Raw genomic sequence first — 19,635 nt, 5'->3', positions numbered from 1 at the left:
CAACCACAATAAAATGAAATTTACATAGGCATATATTTATTTCTTCAACATTCTTATTTCTGCTGGAAAAGTAATATACAAATTACAAGTTTCTGAAAAGATAAATTTTGGTCACATTCTGATATTCTGTATACTTATATTTTCTAACCTATCTTCACATCATACAGGAAATAAGAATAAATCCTTTTGTTGTAATTACTGATGCTTAAGATCCTTGCATAAGTCTCTTTTCACATTGGAGTAGCAACAGAGAATTCTTTTTTAATTCCTAAAAGCATGAAGAATCCAGACACCAATCTCCAGCTTCCAAAGTGTGTGTATGTATGTATGTATGTATATGTATGTATGCATGTACTCATGCAGCAGTATCTGTGTGTGTAGATACATCATGTGTGTGCACACACATACTCATGCACATCCTGGAAGATATGCCTACCTTTTTAGTACCCTCTGGTAAGGTTTTATAATTTATTACATCATAAACATTCCTTACCGAAGTTCTTCTTTTATATTTTATATTGTTTGTTGTTTTTATGACCTCATTTGTTTACCTTTATGTTTTCCAACAACACAGGCTAGGAGTATATATGTGGACATTTGAGACCTGACCCCATTATGAACCCCAGCTCTGCAACTCTGTTTGTGCCATTTGTTTAAATTTGTAGAGTTGTGGTTTATTTTGCTAAAATGATAGGAGTCATACCTACCTCATTAGGCTTAATGAAATAATTAAATGTGATTATTAAATAAGGTGATGTTCAAAGAGTGTTTAATCACAGTGTGTGGTACACTGTATGTAATAAATGTTAGTGGGATGACTATCTTATAATAATAGAGCATTCCTCTTATATTGGAATGCTATTGATTATTTCTCTTTTTAAAAATCTGACTAAATTGTTGAACACCTTAATACTTCTAATCATTTTTCAGCTTATTTTTATGAGTTTTCTAAGTAAATGATCATCTGCTATTAATGATGATTTTATCTTTCCCTTTCCAATAGTTATTTAAGTTTCACATTTTACTGGCTTGTCTAGAATTCCAGGAACAATTGTAAATAATGTGGATAATGCCAACCTTGTTTTGGTCCTGGCAGTAGTAGAAATCTCTTTATTGTTTCATTTTAAAACAATGTTCTACAAATATTTATTGTATGTTTCTATGTGCCAGGCACTGACCTAGGTGATAGTGACTCAGTAGTTCCTAGCTTTGGAACTGAACTCTAATAGGGAAAATGCATTCATCACATAATCATACTCACACATATATAGAATTACCACTGGTTACAGCAATTGCAAAAGAAGTATGTGGTGCTATGAAAAGGGGCATTTGACCTAATTACACTTGAATTTAAATCTAAAAGGTGAGGCATTAGCTAAACAAAAGGGGGTTTGGAGGGGGTGGCACACGGATAATTTCCAGCAGAAAGAGCATATGCAAAGGCCAGCAGAAGGGTGCACGGTACATTCCAGGAATGGAAGAAGCCAGGCACAGTTGGAGTACTGAGAATGAAACAGGGTTTAGTGTGGCATGCTGCTAGACAGGAAGGCAGAGGCCAGACAATTATGGCCTTACAGGCTATGTTGATTTGAGTCTATCCCAAGATCAATGGGAAGTCATTCAAGTAATTAAAGTGGGAGTTATGTGACCAAATTTTTATTTATTTCAAAAAGGTTAGTCCAGCTGTATTGTAGAGAATGGATTGGAAAGGATAAGGATGTTGTGAGAGCGATCACATAGGAAGCTATTGCCTATTCCAGACAACAGCTTAGACCGGAATGGTGACCATGGTAGAGATGGAGTATGGTGGATGACTTTGAGAGACATGTAGGAGATAAAAGGATCTGTCAGTGGAGTGGGTAAGCAGGAGTGTGATGGCAAGTCTGAGTCCTAAGACTATTTTCTGAGCTGGTGAATGCTAAATGTTGGTGAGGGAACCCATGAGTTCATTTGTGGACATAATGCTTTTAAGATGCCTCTCGACTTCCAAGTGGAGATGCTAAGTAGTCAGTTGGTTGTGTGGGTCTGAAGTGAAGAGGAGCGGTCTGAACTGGAATGGTACATTTATGCATCATCTGTGTATCCAAGGATTGAAGCCAGGGGCATGGACAAGAATTTTCAGGAGAATACCTATGAGAAGTGCAGAGGGTCTAGGACTAAGTCTTGAGGAAATTCAACATTCAGTGTCTGGGTGGAGGACACTAAGCCGCAAAGGTCTATGAGAAGAGATCAGTGAGATATGATAAAAACAGAAGTCTGTGGTGTGGTGGAAACCAAGGTCAGCTGTGTTGCTTGCCACGCAGAGGCGGAGAGGTGAGGGTTCAGCACTGGTACTGGGTTCAGCAATGTGAAGCCACTGGGGACTTAAGGAAAGGTCATTTCAGTGGAGGGGCAGAGATGGAAACCAGATTTGAAAGGGTTGAGGAAAGAATGATAAGTGACAGAGTGGAGATGAATAGAGGAGATTTTTTTTGCAGCAAAAATTGGCCATGTTAAAGAAAACAGACAGGAGGAGATGACTAAGATGGCCTTGCGGGTTGAGGCAGATCTGTGTGGGTGTGGGTGAAGGGTGGTGGTAATGTCAGAGACCCTTGGGTACATTTAAAAGGCAACAAGAAAGCTCTAGAATGAAAGTGAAAGGCAAAGCAATAAGTTTTCTAAGAAGATTGAAGGGGGTGAAACTCCAAGCACAGTCGTGGAGATTGGTCTTAAATCATTGGAAGGGCAGCTTCTAATTGTAATAAGCAGGGAAAAGCCTAGTGAGGATATAAGAGTAGGTAGGTTTGTATGCTTATAAAAGGAAGTTCCCATCTGGTTGTTTCTGTGCTTTTGTGCATATGAATATTTGCTGAAAGTGATTGGTAGGTGAATGACAGATGTTTGAGGTAATGAGGTAATTTTATTATATACTGCTGATTATAATATGCTATTATTTAATTTGAGATACATATATATATATGTATGAATGATACTGATGCATGTAAATGCACTCTATTTTGCATAGTGGAGTACAAGAATTCCTTTCTACAAATGGTAACGTGGGAACAAAGATTGCATTGGCCCACTATGGGCTCATTTGAGCATACTCCCAATAGAGATGTGTTCCCGACATGGTACATTAGCAACTGCCATTTTGTTTTCTCCAAATCCCTTCAAATCATGACAGGCCTCGAGCTGTAGTTTCTTCCAGCTCCTCTTGACATAATTGGTCACTTCCGCTCAGGCTCCAGTGGTTTATAATGCCCTTCCTAAGGCCAAATGGCTTTCAACAATCCTTAATCTTTAACAGCTGTCTCCTCAATTGGTTCCTAAAGAGAACTCACCTATTTGAAGTGCTACAAAACTTGCATTTTAACACCAAACAGGATACCTTTGGATCCATAAAATATTATGCTTCACTCCTTTTCATTACTCGGGACTTTACAGTAGTACCCCTTCAGTCAAACTAGCTAACAGCAGAAAGAGAAAAAAATTAACTGTTCTTTCCAAATATGATCCTAGGCCTGTGTGTATGTGTGTATTTTGGAAACAAAGAACATCGTTATATATAATATAGCATTATACATGCCCACACTGTATGAAGCAGACCTCTTTTTTCCTCGTATAGGTTTAGGTATCATCAGGTTTTGGTAGTTTTGTGAGATGAACTGGCATTTTCTATACCTTTAAATAATTTTAAATAGTTTATATCATAGAAATCATCTGTTTAAAATGTTTGAAAGTGCTAGTTCCTACAACTCTCTAAATCTTGTCCTGTTTTTGGGATTGAGGGGGAGCATCATGGCTCCATCTTTAACATTATTTTCAAGTTTCCCCCCACTTATTGTTATATTCAATCTAAGTTCTTATAATAATTTTTAAATAAATTACATAATTTAGATTCACTTGGGACAAAAACCATCCATTTCATGAGGATACTGAAATTTATTTTCTAGAGTTGTTCATCGAGTCTGAAGTGGGCTGTAAGCCTCCCTGTTCTCCCTTTTCCTGCCACAAATAATGTGTAATCTATTTACTCTTTGGCCTAGGACTTTATACAAATTCTAATGTGTGGAGTTGGGGAGTTTAATTGTTTATTATTCACTTATGTTGGACTATATTATAGTCCGAGAATGTTACCTGCATAATTTATGACTTTTGAAACTTACTGCAGTTTCCTAGACTAATAGAGGATCCGTTTTTGTTAATGTTCCACGGATGCTTCAAGAAAGCATATTGTATCTATTTCTAGGGCCCAAGACTACTTGATTTTTAAAGCAACATAATTTTCTTACACAAATTATTTTTCCTTATTTATTTTACAACTTGGCATATTAAATACTGATTGGCACATAAAAGGCTCTGACTATGGATTTTAAAAAATCTCTCCTGGTATTCTTACACTGTGTGTGTATGTGTGTGTTATGTTATTTGACATGTTGAAATAGTCAAGACTGTTGTTTGCAAATGGCAGAAACCCAACCAAGCAAAAAGAACATGTCAGCTTATGTATTGGCTCTGCTGCTTCTCTTGGAGTCTGTGTTTTTACCCTTTAAATATTAATTTATTTCTTGATGAAGGATAAAAAATATGTATATATTTTGAGACAGAGTCTTTCTCTGTGCCCAGGCTGGACTGCAGTGGTACAATCATAGCTTGCTGCAGCCCAAGCCTCCTGGGCTGAAGTGATCCTCTCACCCCAGCCCCCCGAGTAGCTGGGACTATAGGCACACCCACCACACCCAGCTAATTTTTGTATTTTTTTTTAGAGATGGGGTCTCACTATGTTGCCACAAGCTACGTAGGTTTTTCTTTTCCAAAAAAAAAAAGGCACTTTCATGATAACACTGCAAAAGTCACATGTGAAGTAAGGGATGTTGCCTCATGCTACAAAAGGAATTTATTCAAAAAATGATGCTGACGTTTCAACACTTGATGTATTATGTTCTAAATTCATAGTTGTAATTATTACCTAAATTTTGTTATAAGATGAGGTAAACTTATTTTTATAATTTTTCCTTTTTTAACTTTAATTTTTGAAAGTAAATGCTTAATCAAATCTTTTAAGGTGAGAAGTGTCTAAGCAACATTGTAGGACCAATGTATGGGATGGGAGCTATTTTGTGGCCATTTTTCAAAATATATTCTACCTCAATAAGTATCCTAAATCATCTATTAAACTTATAAATTATTTTCAGTAAACTTGCTTTAAGACAGAAAAGTGTGTCATGAGTGTTGTACAGTTCCATCCAGAATGGGTTATAATGGGGCTTTAAGGCCCACTTATTCAGAAAATGTTCCAAAATAGTCTCTGTAATAAAAATTTCTAAAGAATTTCTGTTATAAATTAAAATATATTTGAAAGTTAACTGGATTTTTCTCAGATTTAAAAAAATGAAACATACTAGAAAATGAACACTTAAACCTCTACAAGGTAACTACGTTTTGATATTTGCAAATAAAACCTAGAGTTATTAAGTTGTAGCAATGCCTTCTTATATCTCACATTAGCCAACGTTTATTTTAAAAGTTCATAGAAGATACATGCAGATTTAATACTGCATTCTGCCATGGCAGGGAACATAAAATTACAACTGAAGACAGCAGGAGAAAATTTATTAGAAAGAACTGAACATCACAAATATATATTTTAGAAGTATTTTTGGCCAATACTACATCCTGTAAAATACTGTAAAATGGTTGAATTGAAACATGGCATTTGGAAAAAGAACCACAACCTTGTAACATAATGGAACGCACATTCTTGCATGAAAATGAATGCATTTGCATATTTCAAATAACATAGTCAGTTGCTATTACAGTTTGTGACTTTTTAATCAAAAGTTTGATTTACATCTTGTTCCGTCTGATTTTCCAATAATTTTTTTTGTCCCAGCGGACAAAGAATACTGGTTGAGAACATAGGCTTTGGGGTCAGACAGACCTGTCTGGCCCCAAAGGGAAAATATGCTTGTGAAAGTTCATATTTTCACAAGGAGCAGTCTTGTACTTTTTGACTGTATTGCATTTTAGAATCCCTAGAGTATGTACAAAAGAAAGATCACTGAATTAGGAGGCAGGGAATTTAATTTTTAGGCTTGAATCTACCACATTTTTGCTGTCTTAGTTTCTCTCTAGACCTCAGTTTCCTTAGTATTAAATTAATAAAATGGAGGTAATAATACTATTCTTTTGACCTCACTGATTATTGTGAAAGCGCTTTGTACACTTTCCAAATAGGAGGTATTGTTATTGTTTTTCCTAGCAATAGAAATGTTACAAATTACGGTCATAGTGAACAGGAACTCAAATCATAATTAAAATTTTGAGGAGTTGTGTCTGCCAGATTTAGCACATATGCAGTGATATAGAGAAAATGTTATTCTTTAGCAGGTGATTCAAAAATTCCTCTTAAGGAAACTATTGTGACTGTTTGGAAGGAACACCTTGATGGCTTATTTGGGGGAACTCCTAGCTTTGAGTACATTTGGAATGCAGTTAAGTCCAAGGGTGGATGGGGAGTTGGGATGCTCTTGAATGTTTCAAGGTAAGTAGATTTGGGAGAGAGGGAGTAAAGGGACTGAATTTAAAAGGTGAATAAGGGAATATCATAACTAGGAGACTTTGGATAATGCAAAGTTGTTTGTTCCCAGGTGTACCCTGAAATGCAGCCTGCAGCCCTATGATAGTCAAAAGGGCAGTATGCTAAGAATGAGAAGACCTAAGACTCTATTTTCTTTTTTCCACAATAAATTATTCCATGTCATTTGCATTTTTTCCTCTTTCCAACCTGCAGGCCATCAAGAGGCCATAGCAGTGTGTTTACACATCCAGACCCAGCAGACAGTCAATGACAGCTTGTGTGATATGGTTCACCGTCCTCCGGCTATGAGCCAGGCCTGTAACACAGAGCCCTGTCCCCCCAGGTATGTGCTGTCTTGTGTTCCTGGTATATACCATGTCCGGGTGGTAACACCCTCCCTGCAGAGAAACCCACCTAAGTGCAGACTTGTGGCTTCACCCAAGGTAGATGTGCTAAGCCTGCTTCAGAGCTCTCTTCTCTGCTGAAGTTATGCTCCAGCCAGATTCTTGCCTAGGTGCTCAGATGCAGCCATGTTGAACAGGAGTGCTCTTGAGGCTGACTTTTGTTTGCATCGAACACAAATGAACATAAACTGGCCTGCTACCCGCAAAACCATGAGATCAGTGGATTTGTTCTCTTTCTCCTCCCTGTTTCCTCCAGGGCACTTCTTCCCTTAATATCCCATCAGAAAGCCCAGGATTTGCATTAGAGTTAACATTGGTACACAGTAGGTGCTTAATCCATATTAGTTGAGTGACTGTGTGATCTCCTGTTTGATATCTAGCACTCACACTGATGTGTTATTACCTTCCCATTGACTTGCCTTGGATCTCAGATTGTGGGGTATAATATTATAAACCCCAGTGAGTAGGTGAGGGTGATCTTCTTGATCTCTTTGGCTGATAGGTTTACCTTAAAAGTTAATCTGCTTCCGTGTTTAAGTCATGGTAAGATCCTGAGGAATTTTATCAGAAGAGAAGTAGGTTGTTCTCATGTTCCTGTGTCCCTGGTGCTGCTGGCTACAGAGGGTGATAACTGAACATCATTGGTTTCTCACACAAGACCTTTCTGAATATAGCCCCCAGTCTTTTCCTTCCTCTCTCCTTTACCCTTATTATCTTGTGACCCCTCTTCTGCTAGAAGAATTAGTTGCCAAAAATGTTGAGCCCGTTCCCAGTCACCTCCTGCCTCTCCTACCTCTTAGTCGTTTGCCCCGCTAATGAAATCCTTTCATTTGCTAAAGCAAGTTCTGCTATGTTTAGGACTCTCAGTGATTGAGGGAGGTTATTGTATCCTCCTGCCGTATTAGTCTAAGGATAAGTGTATTTTATGTTTATTCAGAAAATAAGTTGTGCTTCTGGAATTCTCTTGACCCTTCTGATTTTAATTCCATGCAATCTGTTGGCTATGATGTTTCTCCTGCCTTGATTGCATAAGGGTGGTGAAGGTGGGGATCGATACGTTAGGTCCCCCTAGAAATCAGGCCCTCCACATCCTGGAGATGGGCACCCCTTCCTTGAGAGTCTTGTTCTCCAGCCTGCACAGTCTCAGGAGGAGGCCAGTGTGTGCCTCATCCTTGGTGAAATCACACCTGCCATGTAATGGGCACAGTGTTTTGTATCCATTACCATATTTCTCGCTTCCATTGAGACCTACAGAAGTACTGGGAGCTTGTTGGCTTATGTTAGAGCCATCTGGCTGTGCGTGGTTGAGGTGATGCAGTAGAGGCCTGTAGACTTACCTTGGTGAGCAAAGCAAGACCCAGAAACAGCACTGGGAAATCTGTTTCCCTGCCACCTCCCACTCCCACCCCCAGGTTTACAGCATTCCAGAGTAATCCACGCTAGAATGCAGATTGCAGAAGAGACAATAAAGGAAGGGTTTTAGGAAGGTTTGATGTAACTAGGAGTCAAGACATCTACTTTGTCAAGTATGTCCAGACTTTTCCAAGAATAGCAAATATATTGGAGCAGTGTTGAATATATATTCACTTGGAATGACCCTTCTATCTTTAGAGAAATAGCACTTGTGTAATGGCACGTAGTAATCCGAATTATTTATCTATGTTTCTCAGATTTTTGTGTTCTAATATTGGAACCACTGAATTAGATACTTTTGGAAAAGCTGGGGTTTCTGTTTTCCTCCCCTGCTACATCCCTTCCCTGAGGCAGTGAAGATGGAAACAGATGACCACCTTCCTGTACAGGAGCAAGGCACAGGGGAAAATACAGGGAGGGGGCAAAACATAGTTATATTTCTCAACATATTTCCCCATGACATTGGAATCATGTACTATATCATTTTGTAAACTGTTTTCTTAAATTTAATCTGGGGATGGGGCATGAGGTAGATGTTAAATAAACAGCGTCTCAAGAGCAAGAATACTGAGGACCTAAAATAAATTGGTGGGGCAGGGAAGCCGGGGAGGTTGGTGCAGGTCATTCCTGAGGGAGTTATTTAAGACATAAACACAGGCAGGAATCTGCCAGGAGAGGTGTAGAGGAATGAGTGCTCTGGGCAGAGGGAACAGTATGTGCAAAGGCCCCAAGGAAAGAAAGAGCTCAGTGTGCTCAAGGAACTGGAGAGAAAGGAAATCAGTGTGTCATCAGATGAGATGGGAATGGGCACGGGCCACGGTAAGCACTTGGACTTCATCCAGAGAGTCAGTGGGAAGTCATTGGAGGGTTTGAGCAATGAAGTGGTACATCAGATTTACATTTTAAAAAGATTACTCAAACACAGAAATGGGGAGAACAAAATAGAGACAATTAGATCAAGTATAAATCTTTTAAGAAAATTATTTAAAACTAGGGATCCAGCCCACCACAATTCCATTTGAGTGTCCTCGATTTAAAGCCTGCCTCCATGTGAATCTGCAAATATCATCGTTTCCTTTTTATTGTTTATATGACACTAACAACTTTTTTTTTTTTTTTTTTTTTTTGAGACGGAGTTTAGCTCTTCTTGCCCAGGCTGGAGTGCAATGGCACAATCTTATGGCTCGCTGCAACTTCCACCTCCTGGGTTCAAGCGATTCACCTGCCTCAGCCTCCCGAGTAGCTGGGGTCACAGGTGCCTGCCACCATGCCCAGATAATTTTTTGTATTTTTAGTAGAGATGGGGTTTCACCATGTTGGCTAGGCTGGTCTCAAACTCCTGACCTCAGGTGATCCACCTGTCTCGGCCTCCCAAAATGTTGGGATTACAGGCATAAGCCACCGCACCCGGCCACCAACAACATTGTTTATCAAAATAGTTGAATCCCTTTCTATATTTGTAGCCATGAATATCAGTGCACCTCTACTATCTTTTCCAAAAATGCTCAGTGTCTCCTTCAGAAATACTGCTTTCCCAACCATGGCCCCCATGCTCCAGTATTTTGCAGAGCAGTTTTAAGAGTTCTACAATCCATAAATCCTTTTCTTTCTTTCTTTTTTTTTTCTTTTTTTTTTTTTGAGATGGAGTCTCACTCTGTTGCCCAGGCTGGAGTGCAATGGCACAGTCTCGGCCCACTGCAGCCTCTGCCTCCTGGGTTCAAGTGATTCTCCTGCCTGAGCTTCCTGAGTAGCTGAGACTACAGGCATATGCCACCACACCCAGCTAATTTTTGTATTTTTCTTAGAGATGGGATTTTGCCATGTTGGCCAGGCCGATCTCAAACTGACCTCGAGTGATCCGCCCACCTCAGCCTCCCAAAGTGCTGGGATTACAGACGTGAGCCACCGCACCTGGCCCATAAATCCTTTTCTATGTACTGTTTTATTTAAAACAATGGATGAACCTGTTCACAACTTACGCCTGCACTGTATCAGGTGTTTTGCTCTGCAACAATTTGAAAATCACTGCCCTAAGTCTCTTTTTGGTGAAAAGTAGCTAGTACTATTCTTATTAATAGCTTCACATTCTTTCAGAAATGTGCTAATAAATATATAATGAATAAAGGCTCTTGTTTTCTGTATATGAAAACTGAAATTTAGGATTTTTAGGTAATTGGTGACTTCTCCATGAGCATACACTAAATAAATTGCATACTACAACATAAAGCCCAAACATGGAGCATTTCTCATGAGATGTCATCTAGTCCAAATTCTGCCTTTTCTGGATGGCCAAATGGAGGCTGTGGGAGCCCACATATTATGCTACTAGTAGAGCTGGTCTCCTGATTTCCAGTCCCTCCACTAGCCATCCCCTTTGTCTACTCTAGCCAGTACTCTCTAGAAAGATGACTAAAAAAAAATGGTTTCGAATTTGCACAGACTTAAAATTGTGACTACAATTTGGCTGTGTGATTTTTTTTTTCTTTTTTTTGAGATAGGGTCTCTCTCTGTTGCTCAGGCTGGAGTGCAGTGGTATGATCACAGTTCACTGCAGCCTTGAACTTCTGGGGTCAAGTGATCCTCCTGCCTCAGCCTCCCAAGTTGCTGGGATTACAGGAATGAGCCATGTGCATCACTAATTTTTAAAAATTTTTAAATGTTTTTAGAGATTAGGTTTTTCTCTGTCATCTAAGCTGGAGTGCAGTGGTGCAGTCATGGCTCACTATAGCCTTGACCTCCTGGGCTCAAGACATCCTCTCATCTCGACCTTCCAAGCCCCTAGGATTATAGGCATGAGTGACCACGCCCAGCTAGCTATGATGTATTGCTAGCCATTAACAAAGAAGAGTAAAAAGAAGAAAATACAACCCAATATGTTGGGGTATATTTTATTTCTAGATTTAAATCTTACTGCTGATTGACATGAAGCTAGTCTTCACCAGAGTTCTGTCCTGTTTCTAGCCAAGTAACAACTAAAACAGAGAAAACGAAAATGATAACAACATGAAAGGCACTTCAAATGAGAATGATTTGCATATCACAGGATGAAAAGAGAGGCCCTAAGAACACTGATGAAACTCTCAGTTTTATTTTTGTGAAAATAACTGTTCCACTCTTGCTCTGGAAGTGAAGGTAGCCATAATGTGTCATCATATAATTTTTTCAGAAAAGAAAGCCAAAATATGAAACAATTTACAATTCATTCTCTGCCATTCTAAGAATTAGTGCATAAAGTTGGCATTACAACCACAATTATGTTCAAGATAAGATAACTTGATTTTATAATTTTTAATTTAAATTTTCAAGACTAAATCAAACATTTTCCCCCACCTTATCATGAAACCTGAGTTTCTTTTTTGAGTGGAATCACATAAAGTGGCCTTTTATGGTTTTTGTTCTCTGATAATATGAACTTGAGATTCTTGACCATTTACTTTTCAATACATGATGAATTTGTCCTAATCATGTGTAACTGCCACTGCCTTAATTCAGATATGTTTTACCTGAACTGTTTCACAAGTTTCTAAATGAACTCTTGCCTCTGTTGTTTCCTGCTCTGATCCATGTGCACACACGACTATGAAAGATCTTTATCTTTCTAAGTTGCAAAATGACTGTGTGCCTCTGCATGAAACCTTCAACAACACTCCTTTATCTATGGATTAAAACCCACATTCTCTACTTTGGCATATGTTTCTTTTGCCGGGGCTGCCATAACAAAGCACCAGAAACAGAGTGGCTTAAAGAACAGAAATTTATCATCTCCCAGATCTGGAGACCAGAAGTCCAAAATTAAGGTGTCTGCGGCGTTGATTCTTTCTTAGAGCTGTGAGGGAGCCTCGGTTCCATGGCTTTCTCCTGGCAGGTAACCTCTGGCATTCTTTGGCTTGTGAATGGCATTGTCCCTGTGATTTCATATTGTTTTCCTTCTCTGTGTCTTTGTGTCCACACTTTTCCTTTTCATAAGGACATCACTTATATTGGAGTAGGGCCTACTCTAATGACCTCCTCTTGATCATCTGCAAAGAACTTATTTCCGAATAAGGTCACAGTCACAAGTACTGGGGGTTATAACTTCCACATCTTTTGTGGGAAGGCAATTCAACCTATAACAGCATATAAATGCCTTTGTGACCCTGGATCCAACTCTTAAACCACATCTCCTGTCACCTCTACCACACACACACACACACACACACACACAGAGAGAGAGAGACAGAGACAGAGACAGAGACAGACAGACACACACACACACACACTCAGACTCACCCTAAGGAACTTGCTCAGCAGCCACAGTAAATTATGCACCATGACCCACACTCCTGCTCATTCATGCCATTTGGACCTTTGCACACACTATGCCCTCTGCCTCTTAGAGACCTTCGCTACTATGACATTAGTTAATTCTCTCCCATAAAAGTAATCATTGGCTCACTCCTCACTGGTAAAATGAAGTTCAACAGAATGTGAGATAGGATCCTTACCTGAGACACTTGATAGCAAGGAACTCTCAAAAGTCAAAAGAAAATTGGAAATGGATCAGGGACATGGGACAAAGCCCCAGTTCCACGTCTCTCAAGGAATTTCAGGTGAGTTCCTTAGCTCTCTGGACCCTGTTTCTTAATATGAATAATGAAGAAAGGTGTTGGACTTTATGATCACCGAGGTCCCCTAAGCTCCAGTCTTTCATTTTTGAGTAGTGCTTTCAGGTTGCATTTTTCACTCATGTCTTCAAATTATGTCTAGTCATTTTGTAACAATCCTTATGTCCATACATGAGTAGTGTGAAGTGCTTGGGGTTTTAGTTCTAAGGATGACAGCCTTGGTTTGACCTGCCCAGGAGGTCAAGGCAGGGTTGAGTTTAGTCAGTGCTCTTCCATTGCCCACCAAACCAGAACAAGATTTAGCAACAAATCTAGAAATTGTTTCTTAAATTTACTGAAGAAAGCTTACTGGTTTATTCATGCATCAGCCTGTGTACTGTATCCCCTTTCTCTCATCACTGTGCCTCAGCAAGAGTTCTTACACATTCTCTTCCTCGGCAATCTCTTGCCCACAGAGCTTCCAAGCTAGGAATAATAGAGCAGACAACATGTCTTGGCCACTTTGCAAAATTAAGAGTCTGTTTTTATGTGAAAGGAAATACTATTCCTCATTTCAGAGTTGCAAATTTAATAAACTTTTCAAAGGTTGAGAGTTACATTGGAAAAAAACCAGCAGAGACAAAGGTTTGATGCCAAAATAAAGGTAAGTTTACAAAAATGTTTTAGGTTCTAGAAACTAGTGGTGTAGGAATAACAGGAACAGGGTGTTGCATAATATTTTCCATACAAATATTTACTGACTCCAAGGGCAATAGCAGTAAAATATCACCCCAGGGTGAAACTTACCACTGAGATTGGGTTGAACAGCCAGTGGATCTTTATTTACCCAAAGGCAAATGTATTTGATGTATTAGCCTGGGCTCTCCAAGGTGGGGTGTTGGATGTTTATTTGCTTTTACGGGGTTACTCCCCCTGATCTATCCTATAACTGCTGAGTGCCTGCTATTTATGGAGTTTGCTTTTTCCAGGAGAGAGCCAGCAGCTTGTAGAAACATGCTGGGTTACATAATGGTCCCGCTAGTCTGAGGAGAGCCTTCTTCTCTAACAGGCTTCAACACTGCTAGGGAAGAAAGGAGGAAAGCAAGAGGCAATAGTGATGTGTTTCTGTACCAGCTTGTTACCTATTTCTTGATATAAAAAACAATTCTTTATTGAGTTCATTGTCTGTGAATAAGAAATTGTTGCCCATTTCTTAAATAAAAACAGCTCCATCTCCAGTTCCTTGTGACTATAATTGATTTATCTAGCTATACACTTGCTCAAAAGATGATCATCCTGAAGTCACATCAATAAACTTACAAATTTAAGCTGAATTGTTTTAATCATGAAACAGAAACCTTCTAATTATTTAGCTATGTAGTCCAATTGTCATCCAAATATGACCCATGTATCTACTTTCGGTGACTTCACTCACATTCAAAACTTCTGGAATTTAGATATTATCAATTATAGTCTAAGTAATTGATAGACTTCCAATGAAGATGGTGTTGTAACATCATATTCTGTTCCAAATACAGATCAATGGTAGATGCAGTATAAAAGGGGGCCTATCAAAGACACAAGTAAGAAAACAACTACCTGGGCTAGGAAAGGAATGGAAACATGAGGTGGTAAATGGAGCTGCACTTGTGGTTATTTGGAGCTTGAGGTCCCAAAGCAATTGTAGCAAATGACAGTTCAGTTTCTAAGATAAAAGAAAAATAGTTGATGATTTGGGAAAAGGGAAGAAAATTAAGAAATATGGAAGTAACGTCAGAGAATGAAGATATGAAGTAAACTGTTTACTAAAACTTAAGAAAAAATATCCACTCCTAGTATCAAGAGAAACAAATGAAAATAAATCCCTACATAGATATGAAATAGTGAAACTACAGAAAATCAGGGACGATAAGAAAATCTTAAAAGCTACCACTCATGAAAAACAGATTAACTACAAACAACTTATCAACAACTGGAGTTTCTGGAAGACAAAGGAATAATATCTTCAGAATACTGAGGGAAAATCATGATCACCATAGAGCTAAACTTGCTGAACTATTATTTCAAGTATGTGACTGTATACATCAATTTCTAACCACATGATGGACTTGATATCCTTAAAGGCTTTTTGCTAAATACCTCTAAAATACTGGGTAAAATATGTAAAACATATCTTAAAATGCAGAACTAAGCTTGTAAGAAAGTAAGAGAAATCCTCAGAAGCCAAAAACAAGCTGAAGCATTGCCTTAGTGGGGACAGTTATCAGTCTCAGTAACCTACACCTTTTGGCTTTAAGATCTTTTGCCTGATAGACAAGTCCTTAGACCTTCAGAAGGTAAGGAATAGAATGGAGATTCCCCATACAAAGCCAGGGTCTACCTCAATGGAAAGGCAAATTCGAAAAATGAAATCCATCCTGTAAAGAGAGATTGCAAGGAGAACTATCTGTCTCAGGTCTGCCTCTGAATGGAAGGAATCAGAAAGGCTCCCCTGAGAATCTAAGAGCTACAAGTAGCCCTTTATGTAGGAGTAGGGTTTATATTCACTCTATGTGATCCAAAAAATTAATTCATGCTGGTCTTGATAGAGGTGATGTAAATCCTGTGAGGAGGAATGTATCTTCTACCCAGACCTTAAAATTCCCACAAAGACATAATGAGCATTAGCTCATAATCAAAATTTTTTAAAAACACATGAAGAAACAATGTGTGAGAGTCAGTGGGGGAAAAAACAGAATCAGATACACAGAGCATCGTAAATTGGAATTATCAGGTACAGAATATAAACGTATTTATTTAAAATATTTACATATATAAAACAGGAAATTAAAAATCTATGCTATGAACAATAAACTATCAAAAATACTTGGAAGATTGTTTAGAAGAACCAATTATCACATTGAACCATCTGAAACTTTCTATTTGGTCAAAAATGGTCAAATATTGGCAGTTTATATGGTTCCACTAATAGAATATCTAGAAGTTAAAAATACAGTGATTGAAATTCAAAAGTTATGTGCTGGAGTAAACAGGTAAAATGGAAGAGAGAGCTGAAAAAATTACCCAGAATAAAGCATGGAGAATACATAAAATATGTAAAATATCCACAAAAGGTAGATACAGAGGAAATATTGAGAAGGTTTATCATATATAAAAATGGAGTTTCAAAAAGAAAACAAGAGGTGGCATTTTCCCCCTGCTCTACAGGTCTGTGGAACTTTAACCAAGAGGGGGTGATATAGGATATCTTGCAGAAGAAATTTCTAAGAAGCAAAGCATTCAAGAGGTGACTTGGGTGCTCTAAAAAGCATTTAGTTTTATGCATTCACAAAGAGATGATTTGGAATTGGAACTTATGTTTAAAAGGGAAGCAGAGCATAAAAGTTTAGAAAATTTGCAGCCTGACAATGCAATAGAAAAGAAAAACCCATTTTCTGAGGAGAAATTCAAGGCTGCTGCAAAAATTTGTATAAGTAACAAGGAGCCAAATGTTAATTGCCAAGACAATGGGGGAAATGTCTCCAGGGCACGTCAGTGGTTTTCATGGCAGCCCCTCCCATCACAGGCCCAGAGGCCTAGGAGGAAAGGATGGTTTCATGCTCTAGTCCCAGGGCCTTTGTTGCTTTGTGCAGTCTCAGGACTTGGTGCCCTGCATCCCAGGCATGGCTAAAATGAGCCAACATACAGCTCAGTCCATTGCTTCAGAGGGTGCAAGCCCCAAGCCTTGGTGGCTTCCACGTGATGTTGGGCCTGCAGGTGCACAGAAGTCAAAAATCGAGGTTTGGGAGCCTCTGCCTAGATTTCAGAGGATGTCCAGGCAGAAGTTTGCTGTAAGGGTGGAGCCTTCATGGAGAACCTCTGCTGGGGCAATACAGAAGAGAAATGTGGGGTCAGAATCCCTACACAGAGTCCCCACTGGGACACTGCCTAGTGGAGGTGTGAGAAGAGGGCCACTATCCTCCAGACCCCAGAATGGTAGATCCACTGACAGCTTGCACTGTGTTCCTGAAAAAGCTGCAGACAACGCCAGCCCATGAAAGCAGCTGGGAGGGGGGGCTGTACCCTGCAAAGCCACAAGGGCGGAGCTTTCCAAGACCATGGGAGCCCATCTCTTGCATCAGTGTGACCTGCATGCGAGACACAAAGTCAAAAGGAGATCATTTCAGAGCTTTCAGATTTTACTGCCCAGCTAAATTTTAGACTTGCATGGGCCCTGTAGCCCCTTCATTTGGTCCAATTTCTCCCATTTGGAATGGATGTATTTACACAATGCCTATACCCCCATTATATCTAGGAAGTAACTAACTTGATTTTCATTTTACAGGCTTATAGGCACAGGGGACTTGCCTTGTCTCAGATGAGACTTTGGACTTGGACTTTTAGGCCAATGCTGGAATGAATTAAAGCTTTGGGGACTGTGGGAAGGCATGATTGGTTTTGAAATGTGAAATGCACATGAGATTCGCGAGAGGGGATGAAATGATATGGTTAGGCTTTGTGTCCCCACCCAAATATCATCTTAAATTGTAATCCCCATAATCCGCATGTGTCAAGGGAGAGACCAGGTGGAGATAATTGAATGCAGTAATGAAAATTAAACTCCTTTCTCCAGAACTTAATAAGTAAAATAATTCATCCAAAAATACCCCCAAAAATATGCTAAGAAAAGAGAATCACATCAACAAATGATTGGATAAAGAAAATATGGTATATGTACACAATGGAATACTATTCGGCCATAAAAAAGAATGAAATCTTGTCTTTTGCAGCAACATGGATGGAACTGGAGGCCATTATCTTAAGTGAAATAACTCAGAAGTCGAAAGTCAAATTTCACATGTTCTCACTTACAGGTGGGAGCTAAATAATGTGAACCCATGAACATAGAGTGTGGAATAGAATTTGGAGACTCAGACAGGTGGGAGGAGGGTAAAGGATGAGAAATTACCTAATAGGTACAATGTACATTATTCTGGTGTTGGTTGCAGGGAAAGTCCAGACTTTATCACTTGGCAATATATCCATGTAACGAAATTACACTTGTACCCCTTACATTTCTACAAATTCAATTTTGAAAAAGAAGAGAGAATCATATTAAATTCTCCCACTTTTTAAGTAAAAAAATAGCGGTAATACCCAGTGGTGACAGATTCAGAAAAAAGTTAGGAAATGTTCTTGTAGATAAGCGTCTGTCATTCTGATGGATCATGACTAGTGCATTCACTTGTGATTCCTTTGCCTTTAAAAAAGAATGATATTAAAAGAAAAAATAAGTGCCTTATACTGTGAAAAATGATAAAAAGGACTTCATGATTCTAAAAAGAAAAAAGAGACTTATCAAATAGATAATAACAGGGAATATTTCAGAATTAATGAAAAAATATGAAACCTAAGAATTGGGAGTCACAGCAAATCCCAAACAGGGAAAAAAAAAATACACACTCAGATACATTGTTGTTAAACTTTAGAACTCTAAAGACAAAGAAAATCTCAAAGTCAGAGATATAGAAAAGATCCAGGAAAGGAACAATAACAAAAACTGACATTTTTCCTCATGAGAAATAATGAAGCATTATCTTCAAATGGCTCAGAAAAAAAATTCACTGTCAGCCTAGAATTGTATACTTATTAAAACATTTTAAAGATGAAATAGGGATATTTTCAGATTGTATCTCCTTATGCAGCAGGTGTCAACAAAGTAGTCTTATAGTAAGGTTATATGACAATTAAATGAGTTAATACATATACTTTAAAAAGAGCTTGGCACATCATAGGTAATCAATAAATATTTACTAATATTATGTTAAGTATTCTAGGTGAACAAAACCAGGAAATTGCACTATCAGCAAATTTTCACTAAAGACAATTTTAAAGAATGTATTCATTAAGCAGGAAAATGATCCCAGAAGGAAGGTCTGAGATATAAGAATGAATGATGACCGAAGTATATTGTAAAGATATTTAATCTAAAAAAGTTTATTGACTATGGAAATCAAAAATAGTTTCTGATTTATCAATTTGAAAAAAGAAATATTGTCCAACAAAACCTTGTAAAACTCAGAGAGATTGATTAATTAAAGTGCTTTAGGCCCTTATACCATTTGTTAAGATGGAAATGATTTTGGTTAAGTCTAGAGTTGTTAAATAGGGCCTTTAAAATTCTAAGGGTAAACCTAAAAATAAAATATAGCAGAGAGGAAAACAGAATAAAAAGTATAACAAGCAAAATAAATGCTCACAAAAACACAGGAAATAATTAGAATGAGAAGAATGGAAAAGTCAGGAAAAACAGAATTCTTAACAATAGTAACAGATGAAAGTAGTTCAAGATAGCTGAGAAATCCTTTCATCTTGATCAATAAAAGGATAGACATACTGAACAACTCTAGACTTTTGTTATAAACATTTATAATTATGCTATAAAAACCCTGGAAGATAACCTAGGAAATAACATTCTATACATAGGCCCTGGCAAAGATTTCATGACAAAGATGCCAAAAGCAATTGTGACAAAAACAAAAATTGACAAATGAGACGTAATTAAACTAAAGAGCTTCTGCACAGCAAATGAAACTATCAACAGAGTAAATAGCCAACCTACAGAATCAGAGAAAATATTAGCAAACTATGCATCCAGTGAAAGCTTAATATCTAGAATCTGTAAGAAACTTAA

General features: G+C 38.3%; 1 protein-coding gene across 1 annotated transcript in view; it reads left to right on the top strand.

Annotated features, from left to right (window-relative positions):
• ADAMTSL3 (ADAMTS like 3) overlaps window positions 1-19,635 on the top strand; it is a 386,012-nt gene that overhangs the window by 263,056 nt on the left and 103,321 nt on the right. Inside the window, exon 17 of the mRNA XM_055098263.2 lies at window positions 6,776-6,905. Within this exon, the coding sequence (XP_054954238.2) occupies window positions 6,776-6,905 (130 nt within the window). The remainder of the gene's footprint in view (window positions 1-6,775; window positions 6,906-19,635) is intronic.

Source organism: Pan paniscus, chromosome 16 (genome assembly GCF_029289425.2).
Source record: "Pan paniscus chromosome 16, NHGRI_mPanPan1-v2.0_pri, whole genome shotgun sequence".
NCBI classification, from domain to species: Eukaryota; Metazoa; Chordata; class Mammalia; order Primates; family Hominidae; genus Pan; species Pan paniscus.
This window is presented reverse-complemented; position numbering and strand designations above follow the sequence as displayed.